General features: G+C 37.8%; 1 protein-coding gene across 4 annotated transcripts in view; it reads left to right on the top strand.

Moving 5' to 3' along the window:
* The window catches only part of PIBF1 (progesterone immunomodulatory binding factor 1), a 234,760-nt gene that overhangs the window by 113,827 nt on the left and 100,169 nt on the right, over positions 1–20,764 (top strand). For all 4 annotated transcript variants that reach the window (XM_066380783.1, XM_066380784.1, XM_066380782.1 and 1 more), the window contains exons 12-13: positions 6,910–7,060; positions 12,086–12,176. In XM_066380783.1, coding sequence (XP_066236880.1) covers positions 6,910–7,060; positions 12,086–12,176 — 242 coding nt within the window. The remainder of the gene's footprint in view (positions 1–6,909; positions 7,061–12,085; positions 12,177–20,764) is intronic.

The following is a 20,764-nucleotide window of genomic DNA, read 5'->3' as shown; positions in this document are numbered from 1 at the left end:
CAGAAACAGTAGAGCATCTGTTTAGAGCAGACACTCAGACAAATCCATACTGACAGGGAATTCTCCACCGTGGAGTACAGAAGTGTGGGCAGATACCCTCCATCAGAAGTTTATGGGGATTCATATTTTATGAAATATCCCATCTTCTGGTTTGTTTGTTTTTTAAGAATTTTTTTTCGCCTGACCAGGCGGTGGCACAGTGGATAGAGTGTCGGACTGGGATGCAGAGGACCCAGGTTCGAGACCCCGAGGTCGCCAGCTTGAGTGCGGGCTCATCTGGTTTGAGCAAAGCTCACCAGCTTGGATCCAAGGTCGCTAGCTCGAACAAGGGATTCCTCGGTCTGCTGTAGCCCCACGGTCAAGGCACATATGAGAAAGCAATCAATGAACAACTTAAGGTGTCGCAATGAAAAACTAATGATTGATGCTTCTCATCTCTCTCTGTTCCTGTCTGTCTGTCCCTCTCTCTATCTGTCTCTGAATAATTTGACAGAGACAGAGAATCAGAGAGAGGGACAGACAGACAAGAAGGGAGAGAGATGAGAAGCATCAGTTTTTCTTTCGGGCACCTTAGTTGTTCAATGATTGCTTTCTCATATGTGCTTTGACCGGGGGACTCCAGCAGAGTGAGTGTCCTCTTGCTCAAGCCAGTGAGTGACCTTGGGGTTTCGAGTCTGGGTCCTCCACATCCCAGTCCAATGCTCTATCCGTTGCACCACTGCCTGGTTTTGTTTTTTGATTCTTTATCTGTTTAGATAATCTGTTTCTGTAGTTTTGCTTTGTGTGGTGGTTGTTGTTGGTGGTAGTGGTCTTAGAAATGGGATACATATGAAAAATATCAGCTGTTCTGTGGAAACAATTTAAGACTGTCTTCACCGATCCTTTCTTATGACAGTGGAGTTAATAAGTGCCATCAGCAACCAGATTCTTAATGAATTCGGTCTCAGTATAATGAACTCTGTGAAAGCCTCAGATTGTTTCACTGTGTAGTGATTTTTTATAATGAATCAATAAGTCTTTAGAAACACATTCCAGATGGCGGAATAAATAATGCTAAAACATGAATTTTCTTGTTCTGACCCAATCAAGGACATTAGAAATCATCCTAAAAATATTCCCATATTATTCTTTCTGTGCCCTCCAAATGAATGTGTTTGAAGGATGTGGGATAATGTTTAGTTTACTTTTGGGAGAAGTTTTAATGGAAATAAGTGAAGGAGATGAGATGGAATAGATTAAGGAAAATTAAACTGTAATTTTTACTTGTTAAAAACTGAAAATGGCCCTGGCTGGTTGGCTCAGTGTTAGAGCGTTGGCCTGGCGTGCAGGAGTTCTGGGTTCGATTCCCGGCCAGGACACACAGGAGAAGCGCCCATCTGCTTCTCCACCCCTCTTCCTCTCCTTCCTCTCTGTTTCTCTCTTCCCCTCCCGCAGCCAAGGCTCCATTGGAGCAAAGTTGGCCCGGGCGCTGGGGATGGCTCCACGGCCTCTGCCTCAGGTGCTAGAATGGCCCTGGTTGCAACAGAGCAATGCCCAGATGGGCAGAGCATCGCCCCCTGGTAGGCATGCCAGGTGGATCCCGGTCGGGCGCATGCGGGAGTCTGTCTGACTGCCTCCCCGTTTCCAACTTCAGAAAAAAAAAAATTAAAAACTTCTCCATATTCTCTTCCACCTCACAGAAAGCACTCAGTCACATTTGTTAAGGTGCATTTTATGTTATTAGAGACAATAAGTCTTCTTCAAAATTGTTTAGTTATAGAGAATTCAGGTTCAGGATTATTAAATTCATACATCTCTATTTCTATGAGCCAGTTAATACAACTTTTTATAATTGTATTTCTTACAGTAGTAATAATATTTTTAAAATCATACTATGTTCTGTATACTCTGCTAAGCTCTGAATTTACCATCTCATTTAATCCTCCAATAATATTTTGAAGTAGACCTACAAAAGATAAGTAATTTGCCTAAAATTACAACTAACAAGTGCCAAAGGTTAAATTGAAATCCAAATCCTTCTGGCTCCAAACCATTTTTTTTTCTATTGGGTTGGCACGATTCAGCAAAGCATACAGGTTTCAAGTGTACAGCTCAATATAATACCATCTACATACCAGATCATGCCTCACCGCCCCCCCTCGCCCTGGCCCAAGCAAAGTCTCTTTCTCCATCACTTCCCCACCCCCCCTTTTGCTCTGGCTATTGCCATTCCTTTGTCTGTATCTATGTGTTATGTATATGTTTTTCTGCCAATTTGTTCACCTTCTTTGATCCAATCCCCTCTTCCCCCTTCTCTCTTTCAACTGTCCATCAGCTCCCTGTGTCTATGCCTCTTTCTATTTTGTTCCTCTGTTTATTCTCTTCATTAGATCCCACATAAAAATGAGATCATATGATATTTGTCTTTCTCTGACTGGCTTATTTCACTTAGCATAATAATTGCCAGGTCCATTCATGCTGTCACAAAAGGTCAGGTTTCCTTCTTTTTTATAGCCACATAGTACTATATTCCATTATGTAAATGTACCATAGCTTTTTAATCCACTTGTCCAGTGTTAGACACTTGGGCTGTTTCCAGATCTTGGCTATTGTAAACAATGCTGCTATAAACATGGAGGTGCATATTTTCTTCTGATTTATTGTTTTGGGATTCTTAGGATATATTCCTAAAAGTGAGCTAGCTGGGTCAAAAGATTTATTTATTTATTTATTTTTATTTTTATTTTTTTGTACTTTTCTGAAGCTGGAAACGGGGCGAGACAGACAGACTCCCGCATGCGCCCGACCAGGATCCACCCGACACACCCACCAGGGGGCAACGCTCTGCCCACCAGGGGGCGATGCTCTGCCCCTCCGGGGCATCACTCTGTTGCGACCAGAGCCACTCTAGCACCTGGGGCAGAGGCCAAGGAGCCACCCCCAGCACCCGGGCCATCTTTGCTCCAATGGAGCCTCAGCTGCGGGAGGGGAAGAGAGAGACAGAGAGGAAGGAGAGGGGGAAGGGTGGAGAAGCAGATGGGCGCTTCTCCTGTGTGCCCTGGCTGGGAATCGAACCCGGGACTTCTGCACACCAGGCCGACGCTCTACCACTGAGCCAACTGGCCAGGGCCCATTTTTAATTTTTTGACTAAACTCCATACTGCTTTCCACAGTGGCTGTACCAATCTGTGTTCCCACCAGCAGTGCACAAGGATTCCCTTTTCTCCGCATCTTCACCAGTAGTAGTTGTTTGTTGATTTGTTGATCATAGCCATTCTAACAGGTGTGAGGTGGTATCTCATTGTGGTTTTAACTTGCATTTCTCTGATGATTAGTGACAGTGAACATTTTTTCATATGCCTATTGGCCAGCTGTATGTCCTCTTTGGAGAAGTGTCTATTCAAGTCCTTTGCCCCTTTTTTAATGGATTGTCTTCCTGATCTTAAGTTTTGTAAGTTCTTTGTAAATGTTGGTTATTAACCCCTTATCAGATGTATTGGTGAATATGTTCTCCCATTCAGTGGCTTGTCTTTTGATTTTGCTGGTTTCTTTTGCTGTGCAAAAGCTTTTTAATTTGATTTAGTCCCATTTATTTACTTTTTCTTTTGTTTCACTTGCCCGAGGAGATATGTTGGCAAAAATGTTGCTGCAAGAAATGTATGAGATTCTAATGCCTGTGTTTTCTAGGATTTTTATGGTTTCATGACTTACATTTAAGTCTTTTATCCATTTTGAGTTTATTCTTGTGTATGGTGTAAGTTGGTGGTTTGGTTTCATTTATTTATTTATTTTTTGCATACACCTGTCCAAGTTCCCCAGTACCATTTATTCATTTATTTATTTTAAGTGAGAGGAGGGGATATAGAGAGACAGACTCCTGCTTTCACCCAACTGGTAGGGCACTTCGACCAGGATCCACACAGCAACCCCCATCTGGGGCCTGTGCTCTGCCCATCTGAGGCCACTCACAACCAAGCTATTTTTAGATTATGAGACTAACACACTGCCTACTGCACTAAGGAGGCCACTAACCAAGCTATTTTTAGCACCTGAGGCAAAGGCTTGATGGAGCCATTCTCAGGGCCCTGGGCCAACGTGCTCAAATCAATGGAGCCATGGCTGCAGGAGGAGAAGAGAGAATGAAAGAGCAAGAAGGGGGAGGGAGAGTAGGGGAAAAGCAGATGGTGACCTCTCCTGTGTGCTCTGACTGGGAATTGAACCCAGGACTTCCACATGCCATGTCAAAACTCTACTGCTGAGCCAACTGGCCAGGGCTGATTTCTCTTTCTGACAGTTCATTATTGCTGTATAAAAATGCTACTGAGCCTGACCTGGTGCAACACAGTGGACAAAGTGTTGACCTGGGATGCTGAGGACCCAGGTTCAAAACCCTGAGGTCACTGACTTGAGCATGGGCTCATACAGCTTAAGCACAGGGTCACCAGCTAGAGCGTGAGATCATAGACATGACCCCAGGGTCACTGGCTTAAGCCCAAGGGTCACTGCCTTGAAGTCTAAGGTCATTGGTATGAGCCTAAGATCACTGGCTTGAGCAAGGGGTCACTGGCTCAACCAGAACCCTCTGGTCAAGGCACATTTGAGAAGTAATTAATGAACAACTAAGAGTGCCGCGCCTGCGAGTGATGCTTCCCATCTCTCTCCATTCCTGTTTGTCCTTCTGTTTCTGTCTCTCTCTCTCTTTCTCTGTCTCTCACACACAAAAAAAAGAACAGAAGAAAATGCTACTGATTTCATGATATTAATTTTGTATCCTGTTACTTTACCAAATTCATTTATTAGGTCCGGTACTTTCTTGGCAAAGACTTTAGGGTTTTTATTGTACACTATCATGTTGTCAGAAAACAATGACAGTTTTATTGTTTTCTTTCCAATTTGGATGTATTTTATTGCTTCTTCTTGTCTGACTAGGACTTTCAGTACTATGTTGAATAAGAGTGATAAAAATGAACACCCCTGCCCTGGCTGTATAGCTCAATTGGTTAGAGCGCCGTTCCATAGCACAGAGGTTGCTGGTTCAATCCCCAGTCAAAGTACATACAGGAACAGCTTGATGTTCCTGTCTCTCCTCCCTCCCCTTCCTTCTTCTCTCACTGAAATCAATAAAATAAATAAATAAATAAATAAATAAACAAACAAACAAACAAACAAACAAACTGAACACCCCTGTCTTGTTCCTGATCCTAAGGGATTTGCTTGTAGATTTTGCCCATTGAGTATGATGTTGGCTGTGGGTCTGTCATATATGGCCTCTATTGTGTTGAGGTGTGTTCTCTCTATTCCCACTTTGCTGAGAGTTTTTGTTATAAATGGGTGCTGGGTTTCAGCAATAGTTTTTCTGCATCTATTGGTTTGATCATGTTATTTTTATTCATTTTGTTTATGTGATATACCACATTTATTGATTTGAAAATATTGTACCAGCTTACATCCCTGGAATAAATCCCACTTGATCATGGTGTATAATATTTTCAGTGTATTGTTGAAACTGGTATTTGCTAATATGTTGTTGAGAATTTTAGCATCTATGTTCATCAGGGATATTGACCTATAGTTTTCTTTCTTTGTAGTGTCTTTAAGTTTTGGAATTGGGATAATGCTTGCCTTCTAAAGTGAGCATGTTAGTCTTCCTGCCTCTTGAATATTTTGGAATAGTTTGGGAAGGATAGGTGTTTGTTCTTCTTTTAGTGTTGGTGAAGCTATCTGGTTCAGGACTTTCATTTGCTGGGAATTTGTTGATTACTGCTTCAGTTTTATTCGTTGTAACCAATCTGTTCAGATTTTCTGATTCTTCCAGATCAAACTGTATTTTCAACCATAATATTCAATTGCTTCTCAGAAAATACTGAATCTTATGCTATATTAGGAAGCAAGTATAATACCACTTTATAATTTAGTCTGTACTAGTAAGTAACCTTTCTAGATAATTAGAATTTAATTTAAGCATTAAAACATCCCTTTGTCACTAGAAAAATCTCTTCTTTTAGTGAATTCATTATTATCATTATAGCAGTTTTCTTAGTGAGTTACCAGTGAATTTGTTCTTACACAAAATAACTTCATTTCCATGCCTTTTATATTACTTTTTATCATCTCTATCCTTTCTTTTCATACAAAGGCATTTTCTGATACAGCACCAAGTAGCACTTTACATTTACATTTTGATTTGCTGCTTTGTAATGATTGTTCAAGAAACCAAAAGGTAGCCCTGGCCGGTGGTACAGTGGATAGAGCGTCCTCCCAGAGCGCTGAGGTCACTGGCTCGATACTGGAGTAGTCAATCCTGAGGTCAAGGCTCCATCTCAGGGAGTCTAACTCGATCCCAAGGGTACCAGCTCAACCCCGAGGTTGTTGGTTCGAGCCCTAGTCAGGGTACATAGAAGAAATTACTGGCTACACAACTAAGTGGAAGAATGAGTCAATGCTTCTCTCTCTCTCTTTCTCTTTCTCTCTTATCAAAAACAAAAAGCACATAAGGGTAGATAAAACAGTGTCTAGTGGAAAACTGCAGGGCTCACTATGAGTATATCACTTGCACACAGCTTTATAAGCCTTCCCCAAACAGCTCCGCTCTCCAGGCAAATGAACTCCAGGTAAGTATGCCGTTGTTGCGTTTTTGAATTCTAACAAGCAAATGCTAATCTTGTGCCTACAACTATTTAAAGTTTTAAATGTGTTTTTTATTCAATTATATAATAAAGTACTTTGTAATTTTCACTTAAAAAATGAATTGTTTTTCCATAACAATAATTGTACTTTACTTTCTCAGTCATCTCAGCTGAGCTACTTTCTCTTCATACCTAAATCATTAAAAAGAGGGGGAAAAACTAAAAATATTTCTATATCACATTTTTGTCTCAACTGTTAACTAATTTAATTCTGCCTTAGCAAATTTTTTTCTTTCACTATTAGGTTTTAACTAAAGAATTTTATAGTCTCCAAGCCTCTTCTGAAAAACGTATTACTGAACTTGAAGCACAGAACTCTGAGCATCAGGCAAGGCTAGACATTTATGAGAAATTGGAAAAAGAGCTTGATGAAATAATAATGCAAACTGCCGAAAGTAAGCTTCCCACCCCCACCCCACAGACACAGTGTTTGTTCTTGTTTTTGTTTTGACAGCACAAGGAACTGGTATTGTTTCTAAAACTGCTTGGTATATTTTTTTCAAATATAATTGGTGACTTTTCTTTAAAGAACATTTTATATTTTAAAAATTAGTGTTAATTCTAGTAGTTGAGATTTTAAAAAATAGTTTAATTATGGTAGACTTTTATCTTTTCATTTATTTAGTTCACTCATTCAGTGAGCACCTGCATCTGAGGATATGGAGTTTATACATTAATGCTTGCTTATAGGGAGTTTTTGTTTAGTCTACTGGGAGAGACAAACAGATTAACAGATAATTAAAGTAGTAAGCTAAGTGCTGTTAGTAAGAGATAGGCAGCCCTTGCTGAAAGAACAGAAGAGATCCTGAGTTAATTCATCCTTGGTAGTAATACCTAAGAGAGGAGATAATGTTTGAATGAGACTTGAACAACGGATAAGAAATTCTTTGAATCTTTGACCCTGATTTCTACTTTTTTTGTGTGTTGTCCCTAAACATTTTCTTATAAAGATTATATTATATTTATAGGCATATTTAAACTGGTATTTTGTTCCTTTCATTGTCTTTTTTCCATTTCCAAAGCCTGATGATTGCAGTAGTTTTCAAACTTCCCCTCCGTTTCTTCACCAGAGTCCAAGTACTCTGGTTTGGGTTATACCTGCACCGGCTCTAAGGCCTCTTGCATCTGACCACAGCCTAAAGTCAAATGCCTCACAGCATGACCTTTTTTGTGATTAGGCTCATTTACCTTTCTATTTTTCATGCTCTATCATTTCATAGGATATCGTATTATTTTGAAAGTTCTATACTCTTTCTAGCTCTATAATTTTTTCTGTGTCCTCCTGTCTAAACAAATTAGGAATAGAAGAAACTTGCTCAATCTGATAAAGAGTATCTATAAAAGAAAACCTATAGCTAATATCATACCTAATAATGAAATACCAAATCCTTTCCCTTTAAGGGGGAGATCAGGGCAAGGATTTATATATTAGATTTAATCTCCTAGGAAGTAATATGAGATAAGAAAGGAAAAGTATAAAGATCAAAAATGAAGAGTTAAAACTACTATCAAATTACAGAGCAGTCAATACAATTATGAGTAAATTTAACAGGTATACTTAAAGTTTGTACCATTTATTATATGTAAATTTGATTTTTTACAAAAACTATAAGTAAATGCTGCACTATAGTTAATGACATACATGTTGAACTGTTGAGGTCTGAAAGGCAGATGTCTGCAACATACTTAGAAATGTACCCAAAAAATAAGATAGATTCATGGGTTGATATGGGAATGGAAAGATGTGAGATAAATAAATATATTACAGCCCTGGCCGGTTGGCTCAGCGGTAGAGCATCGGCCTGGCGTGCAGGGGACCCGGGTTTGATTCCCGGCCAGGGCACAAAGGAGAAGCGCCCATTTGCTTCTCCACCCCCCCCTCCTTCCTCTCTGTCTCTCTCTTCCCCTCCCGCAGCCAAGGCTCCATTGGAGCAAAGATGGCCCAGGCGCTGGGGATGGCTCCTTGGCCTCTACCCCAGGCGCTAGAGTGGCTCTGGCAGAGCGACGCCCCGAGGGGCAGAGCATCGCCCCCTGGTGGGCAGAGCTTCGCCCCTGGTGGGCGTGCCGGGTGGATCCCGGTCGGGCGCATGCGGGAGTCTGTCTGACTGTCTCTCCCCGTTTCCAGCTTCAGAAAAATACAAAAAATACAAAAAAAAAAAAAAAAAAAATTAAAAAAATAAATAAAATAAATATATTACAGTGTTTACTTTAGAATTCAGCTATTTCATCCTGGCTGGATAGGTCAGTTGGTAGAGCACCATCCCAAAGCACAGAGGTTACTGGTTCAATCCCTGGTCAGGGCAGGTGCAGGAACAAATTGCTGTTTCTCTCTCTCTCTCTCTCTTTCTCTCTCTCTCTCTCTCTCTCTCTTGTCCTTTCTCACTCTCTAAAGTCAATAAAATAAACATTAAAAATTTTGTTTTAAAGATTCCAGATATTCATATATGGGTGTACACTGTATACTTTTTTCAACTTTTCTATATGTATAAATGTTTTTAATAAAATCTTTGGAAGAAATACAGAAATTACTCTTTGTTCTGATATTATATAAGCCATCTTAAAACCATCTTAGAATAAAATATATTTACTTGTACTTGGAAGATCAAGTAACTAGGCTCTTTATCCATTCACATTGGAAATTAGAATATTTTCATCTTTGTTTAATGAACACTTACTGATTAACCAAAATTTCAAAGATGTAAGCACAAAACATTCTTTTCGTACTACAATGTATACAATATTCAAGGGAGTACCATCTAATTCAGCTAATTTCAGTGAACATAAAGATGGTTAGACTTCATTTATTAAAGTGTAACTATGGCTATTTGCAGTAACCTGTTTATAATTGAATTGCTTTTTATAATCAAATAAATGTATTATTTGGATATTTGAGGAGTTTAGTTTTCAACATCTCACTGAGTTGTGAAGAATACAAATATTGCCAAAAGCTCCATAAATTCAAATATGAAATGAAACTTGGATTTCTAGTTCTCAAATTCAGGGACCCTCCATTCATTCTCATCCTGTTTGAAACCTTTGCTAGGCATCTGCCACATTTCTCAAAACCCTTCTCTCGCTTCTTGAATCACCTGCCTCTGATTGTTTTTCCCATCACTTTTGTTATCTCTTCTTCTCTCTAACTCTGATAGTTCCCAGGGGGTTTTCCCTCATCTTCTTCAGTTCTGGATAATCTTATCCCTTTCCACAATTTCATTTACTATCTATAGGCTAGGGATTCCGCAGGTCTGTATGGGAGTTCCTGCAGTCATTGAATATCTAACATTATTTATATTATAAGTTTTGTCTAATTTCACAACTAGTTTTTGTCAGTCTTGATTCCTCCCTTATTCTATCAGTGACTCATCTCACTTTCAAAGGTGTTCAGTTGTCTAGAATCCAAATTCTTCGCTCCAACCTCCATTGCTATTATGGACCGTGTCTCAACTGGTTACTAATGTAACTTATGAGGAGTTCTTTGTGCTACCGATCTAGGCCATCTTTTTCCTTGTTATTGGAATTTTTTTCCTATAATATCAACATCAAAAACAAAAATCTGTTGGTCATTTCACTTATCTGTATTAATTTCTCATTGACTATAAAATAAATTCCAAACTCCTTAGCCTAGCAAACAAGTCCCATTCACAGTTAGAATTAAATCTGTCTTTGTACTCCAGACTAACTCCAGCCATTTTTCTCACAATTACTAAGACTTCACAGCTTTGTAACTTTACACATGTAATTCCTTTCTGCACCTTCACTGTGCATGTCAATCTCCTCACACCTTCCTAATCCCTTTAGCATGGGAAAAATAGTGGCATTCAGGTATATTTTTTGTGCTTCTGAGACACAGTCATATCTTTTCACCATTTACCATGTTGTATAGTACATTGTTTCCATTATTACACACCACTAAATTATATAGTTATCCCATGCGTTATTAATCTAATAAGTATTGAACTCAAATTTAAGATGTTCATAACTATCTAACTGATGGGTTAAGATGTTAACTAAGTTTAGCCCTTTCCCTTTTGGATTTAGAACTATTTAAGAGAGACACGTGAGATAGGGCTCTCACTCTAATTCTGCCAGCTCTAATTCTGAGAAAGCTGAATTGGAGATCTCGATTTGGATCTGAAGCCATGATAGCTGATAACACTTCTGCCAACAGCATATATCATCTCCTGCATCCACATGTCCCTCAACTAATAATTCTACTTCTGAAAACTAATCTCGGTTCACCTTGAAAAATCGGGAGGAAAATGGAAGGAAAACATGTATTTATATTCCTGAAACTTTAACTGTACTACAGAAGGATAAATCAACAAATAAGTGCACAATCATAATGATAGGCCTGCATATACTCAGCTTCTATTATTCACGTAAAATCTACATGTGGCTTTGTTTTCATTCTGAAACAGTTCTAAAAGCAGGGTTTCTCTTAACATTAAAATAATGTTGATGCATAATATTATAGAATTGCTTTATGTCACTGACGGCTTTTATTTGAGCTAGTCAATCTTTTGTTTTTATGGCCTTTGATTAAAATATTTAACTGTAACTTACAGTAAAATTGTCATTGCATTTAAATTTTTTAACTTTAAAATATGTACCTGTTAAAATTCTTTTGAGGCCTGACCTCTGGTGGTGCAGTGGATAAAGCGTCGACCTGGGAACACTGAGGTTGCCGGTTCAAAACCCTGCACTTGTCTGGTCAAGGCATATATGGGAGTTGATGCTTCCTGCTCCTCCCCTCTTTCTCTCTCTCTCTCTCTCTCTCTCTCTCTCTCTCCCTCTCTCTTCTCTAAAATGAATAAATAAAAAAAAATACATCAAAATTCTTTTTGGGAGTGGTGGACTAATAGGAGAATTTAGAAGGAAATGGCTTTGCTGAGATTTTTTTGTAATTAAAAAAAAAGGCCACCAATACTTTATCGATACTTTCCTATTTTTTTTACAGAGTATCCTATTTATGTAGTTAATTTCACTATTACAAGTTAAAATAAAGTTGTTCTTCTAATAAAATAGTGAACATCTTTTCTAATTAAAGTCATTTCTTTTTCAAGGGAAATAGTGTGATTGATGTTAGTACTTTTTCATAATTACATGTTTTCATGCAGAAAGGCTTTGAATCATTTATAATACTGCAAGATCTGTATTATTATGTTTTATAACAAGAAAACTTTACATGTCATATGATCCAAACCCTTACACCTTTTAAAAGTAAGTGGAACAAATCCAAGCAAACATATACTTGAAGAAATAGGCTCTTGCTTACAAATGGCCTGTTGGACATTACGCGTTAGCCCTTTTTACATTCTTTTACTCTCTAATTTATTATGATGACCTCTTTTACTTTCACTTCTGCCATGCTTCTTAAGAAAAAAAATTATTTCATATTATACACTTTTAATATTTTCCAGTCGAAAATGAAGATGAGGCTGAAAGGGTTCTTTATTCCTTTGGCTACGGTGCTAATGTTCCAACTACAGCCAAAAGACGACTAAAACAAAGGTAAAATCAATATATATTTGTTTTACTTATCTATTTGAGCAAAATGTAATTACATTATGTTTTTTGATGATGTGTGGAGTTGCATGACAAAATAAAGTGCCTTTATTTTTAGTATGTATGAATAGTAAATTGCTCACAAAATAAAACACTGTAAGTAATAATTGTGCATTTTCTGTATTTATAAGTGAGTTTAATGGTCAGTAGACTAGAAGCATACATTAGAATTTTTCTAGATTTAGATTCATTGATAATGACACCATTTTAATTTTATTTCTACATTAATTTCAGATGAGTTACAAATGCTTTTGTACAAATAATTTTTAGGTTAAAGTTAATTATGCTTCTTTTTTTCCTCTTGTTTTTAGTCAACTGCCTACATTCCTTGATATACACTTGAAAGAACAAAAGAAAGAGATCAAAAGAGAGGGAGATAGTACAAATATTGTAGATTAAAAGTATAAAAGGTTTTGTGAAGACCAACAATATTTGGGGATGTTTGTTTGTTTTTTTGTTTTGGGGGGAGAGAGAGAGACAAAGAGAGTCAGGAAGGAGAGAGAGAGAGCGAGAGAGAGAAGCATCGACTTGTAGTTGCCACCTGACCAGGCGGTGGCGCAGTGGATAGAGCATCAAACTGGGATGTGGAAGACCCAGGTTCAAGACCCTGAGGTCGCCAGCTTGAGTGCGGGATCATCTGGCTTGAGCAAAAAGCTCACCAACTTGGACCCAAGGTTGCTGGCTCGAGCAAGGGATTACTCGGTCTGCTGGAGGCCCGTGGTCAAGGCACATATGAGAAAGCAATCAGTAAACAACTAATGTGTTGCAACGAAAAACTGATGATTAATGCTTCTCATCTCTCTCCGTTCCTGTCTGTCTGTCCCTGTCTATCCCTCTCTCTCTGACTGTCTCCTGTCCCTATAAAAAAAAAAAAAAAAGAAAACAAAACAAAAAAAACTTGTAGTTGCCTTCACTTAAGTTGTGTATTGATTGCTTCTTGTAAGTGCCTTGACTGGGGATCAGATCTCGGACTCAGACTGAGCCTGTGCCCCTTGCTCAAGTCAGTGACCTCTGGATTAAAGCCAGCAACCTTGGGTTTTTCACACCAACGACCTTTGGGATTGTGTCAGTGATTCCTCACTGAAGCCAGTGACCCAGTGCTCAAGCTGACAAGCCTGCACTCTAGCCGGTGACCTCGGGGTTGTAAGTCAGCAACCTCAACATTCTGGGTTGACACTTTCTCTATCCACTGTACCATCACCAGTCAGACCAAGAATTTTTTTGTGGGGGGCAAGAGCGACAGAGACAGACAGACAGGTCAGACATGGACAGACAGACAGGAAGGGAGAGAGATGAGAGCACTTCATTGCTCATTGATTGCTTTCTCATATGTGCCTTGATGGAGGGGGGCTCCAACCGAGCCAATGACCCCTTGCTAAGCCCCCAACCTTTGGGCTCAAGCCATCAACCATGGGGTCATGTCTATGATCCCACACTCAAGCCGGCGACCTTAGAGTTTCAAACTTAGGTCCTCCGTGTTCCAGACTGACACTGTCCACTGCACCACTGCCTGATTAGGCATACCAAGAAAATTTTTGAAAGATTAAGTACTTATCTTATGAGATACTGCTTAAAATATACTGAGAGAAAATTGTATCTATAGTAATCACTTTTCTGGTTGACCTAACTCCTTTAGCCCACCTAAAATCATCCTGCTTTACAAAAACATTTCATTGCCTCCTTCACTACAAGAGCAAGTCTAAATGTTTCTACCAGACTTCTAAGCCCTTCCATGTGACCCCACCTCTCCAGCTTTATTTGCTTCTTTATACAGAATGAGGGTAGTCTACACCTCTGCCTTTAAACCTCTGATTTCTTCATACTTTACAAGAAAGCATTTTCTTATCTTATTAGCTGTCATTTCCCACATGATGTCTTCAGCTAGATGGAAAGTTCCTCAAGGACAGCATCTACATCTTCTTCTTGTTTATTCTCCACTCTCTCTATCTGACAGACACCTAGTAGAATTGTCTCTTCATCTGAGTATTGGAGGACTCAAAGCCGCTTCTTTATCTTTTAATATGAATTGACTTAAACCTTTGGAGACATTACACACTAAGAAAAATAATCCATCTAAAAACCAATACTTTTGTAGAAACTTTAAAGCAATGGCTCAGAGAATGTCTCTATGGCTGTCTAAACTGCTGTAAGATATAGACCATTTTATGAGAAGTAAAGGATTGCTTAAATTTGTGACTTTTGCTGGTTAAACTAAATCTCTGAAAATTTTTGGGTCAAGTACAGATTACTAGCAAGTATCAAACAGTAGCTGGAATAGTTAATTCTATCCGGTAAAGATGCAAGTGTTTCCAAATTATATATTATTTGAAAAAATCAATTATAGTCCCATCTCATTCCCATTCTTCCCCAATTTCTTCCAAAAATCACTAAGCTGACCTAGGATATTTTGTAATTATATCTCTGTTTTTAAGAATTATGTTACCTAGGGAGGGATAAAAACATAAGCTTCTGGACGGGTGACTTGTTTATCAGTGGTAAATGATTGCTAAAATACTAAATATTGAAATTTAAAGGAAAAAGTCCATTCTCTTCTCTATTTTAGCATCTGAATCTTTCAAAAGAATTGTGTCGCAGAAAAAAAGAACTTTTCTATTGTAAGCTTTCTTTCTTTAGCCCAAATATGAGTTCCTCCAAAGTTAAAAGCAATTGTTGCTTATTATTTTGAAGAATTTCCAAAATAGATGTTGATTTCTTAAAATTTAGAGTGAAGATTTATGGAACCACAACTGATTCATATTCCAATAATCTTAACTGTCCAAATATTTCTAAAGATTTTATCACTGAGCTATCTGTGTGCCTTGAACAAGTGCCTAATGGACATGCTATTAATATCTCCTACCAGCTGGTGCCAGGCATTCTTCTCATGGTGAACCAGAGGGTTATTTTGAGGAAGTGCTTTTCAGGTCATCTAAACTGAGTGAAGGGAAAGTAAGTCTAGATATGCAGAGAGGACATTTATGCATTCCTTTGTCTATCCATTCAACAACTTTTATTGAGTGCCTACTATATGCACAAAATTGACCAATGACACGGAACATTTCTGTTTAAGGTCTGATGCATTTCCGAAGATTGCAAAAAGTCCACATTTGATTTTTTAATGGATATTTTTAAAGAAGTCAATGGCTTTCTGCTCTGTTTAAAGTGAAAGCAATATAGCCTTTGAGAGAATCTATATTTAATTTTCACATTTGGGATTAAAGCAATAGCAACTTAAGGTATATTATAAAACACTCAGAACAGTTTCATTATACCTGTCTATACCAAAATATATTAACATTTCAAAGGAACTTATTTCCTAACTATTGCACAATATATTCTATTCATACTAAATTGGATTTAAAATCACATATATTCAGTAACCAGATTTAGGTATTTTAGCATAACACTTAATTGAAGGGGATTACTGATTATAAAAATAATACATAAATACATATTTATTTTAGAAATTAGGAAAATTTTTTGTAATTCTACTATCCAAAGATACTATTCAGAAAATGTGTACAGATTACATTTTTTCTTACATATTTAGGTTATTATTGTATATAATTTAGAGATATATTTTTTTATCTTATAATTCTATCCTGAACATTTTCATGTATCATCATGTGTTCTTTAAAAAGGTAAATTTTGTTGGTAATCGAAAACTTTAATTTTCAGACTTTCAGTTTTTGAGTGTCATATTGCTCTTAATAAATTAAATAGCCATTGAAGTTTTTTATTAGTTGTCTGTTGCTACCCAAGCTATATTGTGAAATTAAAATGAGTGCCTGGCATAGAGTTCAATAATGTTAGTTTGTTATGCCAGTGAATGTTTCTTATAGTAAATTGCATAGTTGATCTTAGAGCAAAAGCCAGTGTGCAAAAAACTTTAAGGAGGCACAATTTGAGTTTTATTTAAAACAATTTTGTTTTAAAATTTTAATGAGACCTCTCGAAATAATTAGTAGAGACACACCCTGAATATGAAACTTGTTTTGAGATTCACTTTCTTTGATATCAGTTTCTTAAAACATGTACTGTAATGCCAGTCTCCCATAAATTAACAAAATTAACTTTTTCAAAATTAGTTTGAAAAATAACTCCCCAAAATGTGTGTTAAACACATTATAATTAGTAAATAAGGTTACTTAAATCTTGAAGTTTTAATAGAATGAGGAACAATAACTAAATATTGTATTAAACTCTTTTCAACAAAGTTGTGGAGAGTTAAAGGGCTTATACAATTAAAGTAGATTCAAATCAAATGGACTCTTCTTGACTTGACTAAACTTGAAAATCTGAAGTAATGTTTTTGTTTCGGTCATGATTATTTTCAAAATAGCAAACAAGATTTTCTGGTTGCATGTTTTGGTTAGGCTCTTGAACCTGGGTGACACCCAGGCACTAGCGTGGTCTTAGTGTGTGCTTCTCTGTTTGTTTTGGCAGATCTGAATATAGAGACTTCCCTAGAAGTTTTTAAACTTTTAAATTACAAGATTTACTGCATACTATATACCTTTTATTTGGGTTTCTGTCTAGTTTTATAAAGAGCTTTAAGTGAAATGTCACAGTCGATTGAGCTTCGTAAGAAAGGAAAGTAAGGGAAACTTTTATTTCCTCTAGCAAACATTTGTGTGTAACAAGAATTTGTTTTCCTCTCCTCTGTTCTCATATGTATGAGTTCTCATTTTTGTCCTTAAGGGAAAGCTGTGCTTATTATATGATTTGGTGGGGTTTTTTTAAGATTTTATTTATTCATTTTTAGAGAGGAGAGAGAGAGAAGAGGGAGAGGACCAGGAAGCATCAATTACCATATGTGCCTTGACCAGGCCAGCCCAGGTTTCAAACCAGTGACGTCAGCGTTCCAAGTTGACGTTTTATCCCCTGCGCCACCCCAGGTCATGCCTGATTTGGTTTTAGAATTAGTCCTTTCAAACATCGGTGCTGGTCTGTTCATGATCAACTTCAAACCTATGGAAGAGACTAAAGGAAGTCTCATGTGACATAAATGATCAACATGTGACCATTATTTAGTCCTCAGTAGCCTGCCAGCAGCAGGCGTTCTGAAACGCATCGTTCTGACAAATGCCCTCATTTTTAAAACCATTATCCATGCCATGGTTATAGAGACAGAACTTTGACCTGCTAAAACTAAAAAAGATTTAAAAAACTAAATGTTGTTTCAGACCAAGTGACTAATTGGCAAGTATCTAAATAAATCACTTATTTATTAATATTTAGAGTTTTGTGTTTTTTTAATACTAAGAGTACCATTGAAGGACTTGGGATAGAGCATCAGTCTTCCATTATGCTTTGACATCTTAGATATAAATAGAAGTCTGCTATGTTCACAGTGGCTGGGCTAATTATTATGAAATTGTATGTACTGACTGTCGTTGACAGATCCAAGAGAGTAACTTTTTTTTTTTTTTTTTTTAGTGAGAGACAGGAAGGAAGGGAGGGAGGAGGGAGAAAAGGAGAGGGATGAGAAGCATCAACTCATAGTTGTGGCACTTGAGTTGTTTCCTGATTGCCTCATATGTGCCTTGAGTGGGAGAGAGGCTCCAACTGAGCCAGTAAGCCCTTGCTCAAGCCAGCAACCTCTAGGCTCAAGTCAGCAACTATGGAGTCATGTCTATGATCCCACGCTCAAGCCAACAACCCCACACTCAAGATGGTGAGCCCATGCTCAAGCCAGTGACCTTGGGTTTTCAAATCTGCGTCCTCAGCATCCCATATCAATGCTCTATCCACTGTGCCACCAGCTGGTCAGGCCCAAGAGAGTAACTTTTATTTGGAGTCGAGAAGTGATGGTTGTACCTACTTTAGTGTCTCAGTAGGTAGCCTGTAAAAGCTGTGCTTTCTTGAGTTCAGTATGTTCTGTACAAAAAGATAAATAAATAATGTGGATAGCAGGAGTCATTTTTCCTGGCTGTATCCATAGTTACTTATGAGGAATTTTGAAAGAAATTGTTTTTATTGTATATGCATTATAGTTAAGGAAACATAAACTCTAGTTGAGCGAGTCTTTGTTTTGCTTTGAATTTCAGTTAAACTAAACCCCCCTCCTTTCTTCCAACTTCTGATATGTAAGATTTCTAAACAGAATCCAAATTTAACACCAAATCACTCCCCACAGCAATATGCCACTTTTAAAGATTTGGTATCTGCCTCTTCCTTTATTATCGTTAGGTACTTATTACTAGTTCAATGCTTAAATGCTGAGCATTAGTTGTACTTGAATATTGAGACTCTGCAACCTTGGAAATAGTTTCTAGAAATGTATTCATTTGAACAAAATTTACTTTAAAAATTTAATCAGGAAAGATGTATCAAGTGCCCACTCTGTTTATTACGTGCTGCAGGAGATAAGACCCCTGTCTTCATATAAGTTCACCTGCTGGGGGAGAAAAGATGAATACACATGAAAAGGTATCAAGAAACATCCAAACTCGATCATTTAGTACTGCATTATGTAGGAGGAGTAGAGATGAGGTGAGGCTGGTCAGAAATGGAGGAAGTGGCACTTCAGTTGTTCCCTGATTGCCTCATATGTGCCTGGAGTGGGGCAGAGAAAGAAAAGGTAGTCTCTTACCTGACCAGTGGTGGCGCAGTGGATGGAGCATCAGCCTGAGAAACTGAGGCACAGGTTTGAAATCCCAAGGGGTCACTGGCTCAGCTTGAGCCGCTGGGTCAAGGCACATATGAGAAACAGTCAGTGAACAACTAAAAGTCGCACAACTAGGAGTTGGTGCTTCTCATTTCTCTTTCTTCCTGTCTCTTTCTCTTTCTCTCTCTCAAAAATGAAAAAGAAAAGATGGGCTCTCACACCTGGCCTGTGGTGGCACAGATAGAGCATCAACATGGAACGCTGAGGTTGCCAGTTCAAAACTCGGGGCTTGCTCAGTCAAGGCACATACGACAAGCAATAAATGAACAACTGAAGTGAATCAACTATGAGTTTATGAGTTAATACTTTTTGTACCCCCCCCCCATGAAATTAATAAATAAAATCTATAAAAGAAAGAAACAGTGGGCTCTCAAGTAGTGGAATAACCTATATTCAGTCTGGAGGAACAGCAGAGATTTAGTGTAACAAATACACAAAAAAAGTTTATGGGATATTAAGTAAAGTAGACATTAGTGGGAAATAAGGTCGGTTCAGCTGAGATTATAGAAGGCCTTGATATTTTAAAATAATTTAGATGGAGGGTAGAATTAAACGTGTAGGTACGATTTGAAGTGAGTAGGGAAAGAATATAAACATCAACTCTTTAAATAAATACAAATGTGAGACAAACATAGAAGATGTATAACCTCACAAATAAAGAACTTTAATTTAAAATATATTCTATTGGCTTATTTATAAGGTTAAGAAAATTTTTAGAGATTGATGATGTCCAGTGTTAGTATGAAGAAAACAGAAGATCTATATAAAATTCACTCATTCAGTAGTGTATTACTATTGGTAATTATTGTACCAAGTATTATTCAAAGCACTTAGAATATATTAGAGAACAAAATAAAAATTTCTGGTTTTGGAGAATTTTATACTAGTTCATGAGAACTTAAATTTGTACACTCGTGCTAGAGGAATGAATGTTTGAAAATTTATAGTGCACATGTGTTTTGATTCATAGTGCTTTCTAAGGAAATCACAGTATAAGGAATGCAAATTTGTATGTATGCAATTATTTAGAACTTTCCACAGGCAATCCCCTGCTGTGACAGCTCTAATTTATGTTTTCATTGATGAGCTGTAAGAGTATTTTTATATTTTCTGGATACAAGTCCCTTATTAAGACGTATACTATATTTGCCTGACCAGGCAGTGGCGCAGTGGATAGAGCATCGGACTGGGACACAGAGGTTTCATGTTCAAAACCCCGAGGTCACTGGCTTGAGCATGGGCTCACCAGCTTGAGCAAGGGGTCGCTGGCGTGAGCATGAGATCATATACGTGACCCCATGGTTACTGGCTTGAGCCCAAAAGTCTCTGGTTTAAAGCCCAAGGTCACTGGCTTGTGCAAAGGGGTCACGTGCTCTGCTGTAGCCCCCCCCCCCCCCGGGTCAAGGCACATATGAGAAATCAATCAATGAACAACTATGGAAACTAGGGAACTACAGCGAAAAATTGATGCTTCTCTTCTCTCTCCCTTCCTGTTTGTCCCTATCTATCCCTCTCTCTGTCTTTCTCTCTGTCTCTGTCATACACACACACACACAAAGATATATTTTATATTTTTTTCTCCTATACCATGTCTTTTCACTCTCTTGATGGTGTCTTTTGAAGCTCAAAACTTTAATTTTGATATAATCTAACTTCTCTGATTTTTTGTTGTTGTTGCTTGTGCTATTGGTGCCATATTTGCAAATCCTTTGCCAAAAACAAGTAAATGATGATTTACTTCTGTGTTTTAGTTCTCATATTTAAATCTTTGATCTGCTTTGAGTTAATTTTTCATATCATATGAGATAAGTAAGGGCTTTGTATTTTTAATGTAGCTATTAGAAAATTTTGTATTACATGTGTG

The sequence above is a fragment of the Saccopteryx leptura genome, chromosome 4 (genome assembly GCF_036850995.1).
Source record: "Saccopteryx leptura isolate mSacLep1 chromosome 4, mSacLep1_pri_phased_curated, whole genome shotgun sequence".
Lineage (NCBI taxonomy): Eukaryota > Metazoa > Chordata > Mammalia > Chiroptera > Emballonuridae > Saccopteryx > Saccopteryx leptura.
Note: the sequence above shows the minus strand (reverse complement) of the source record. Positions and strands in the feature narration are given on the sequence as shown.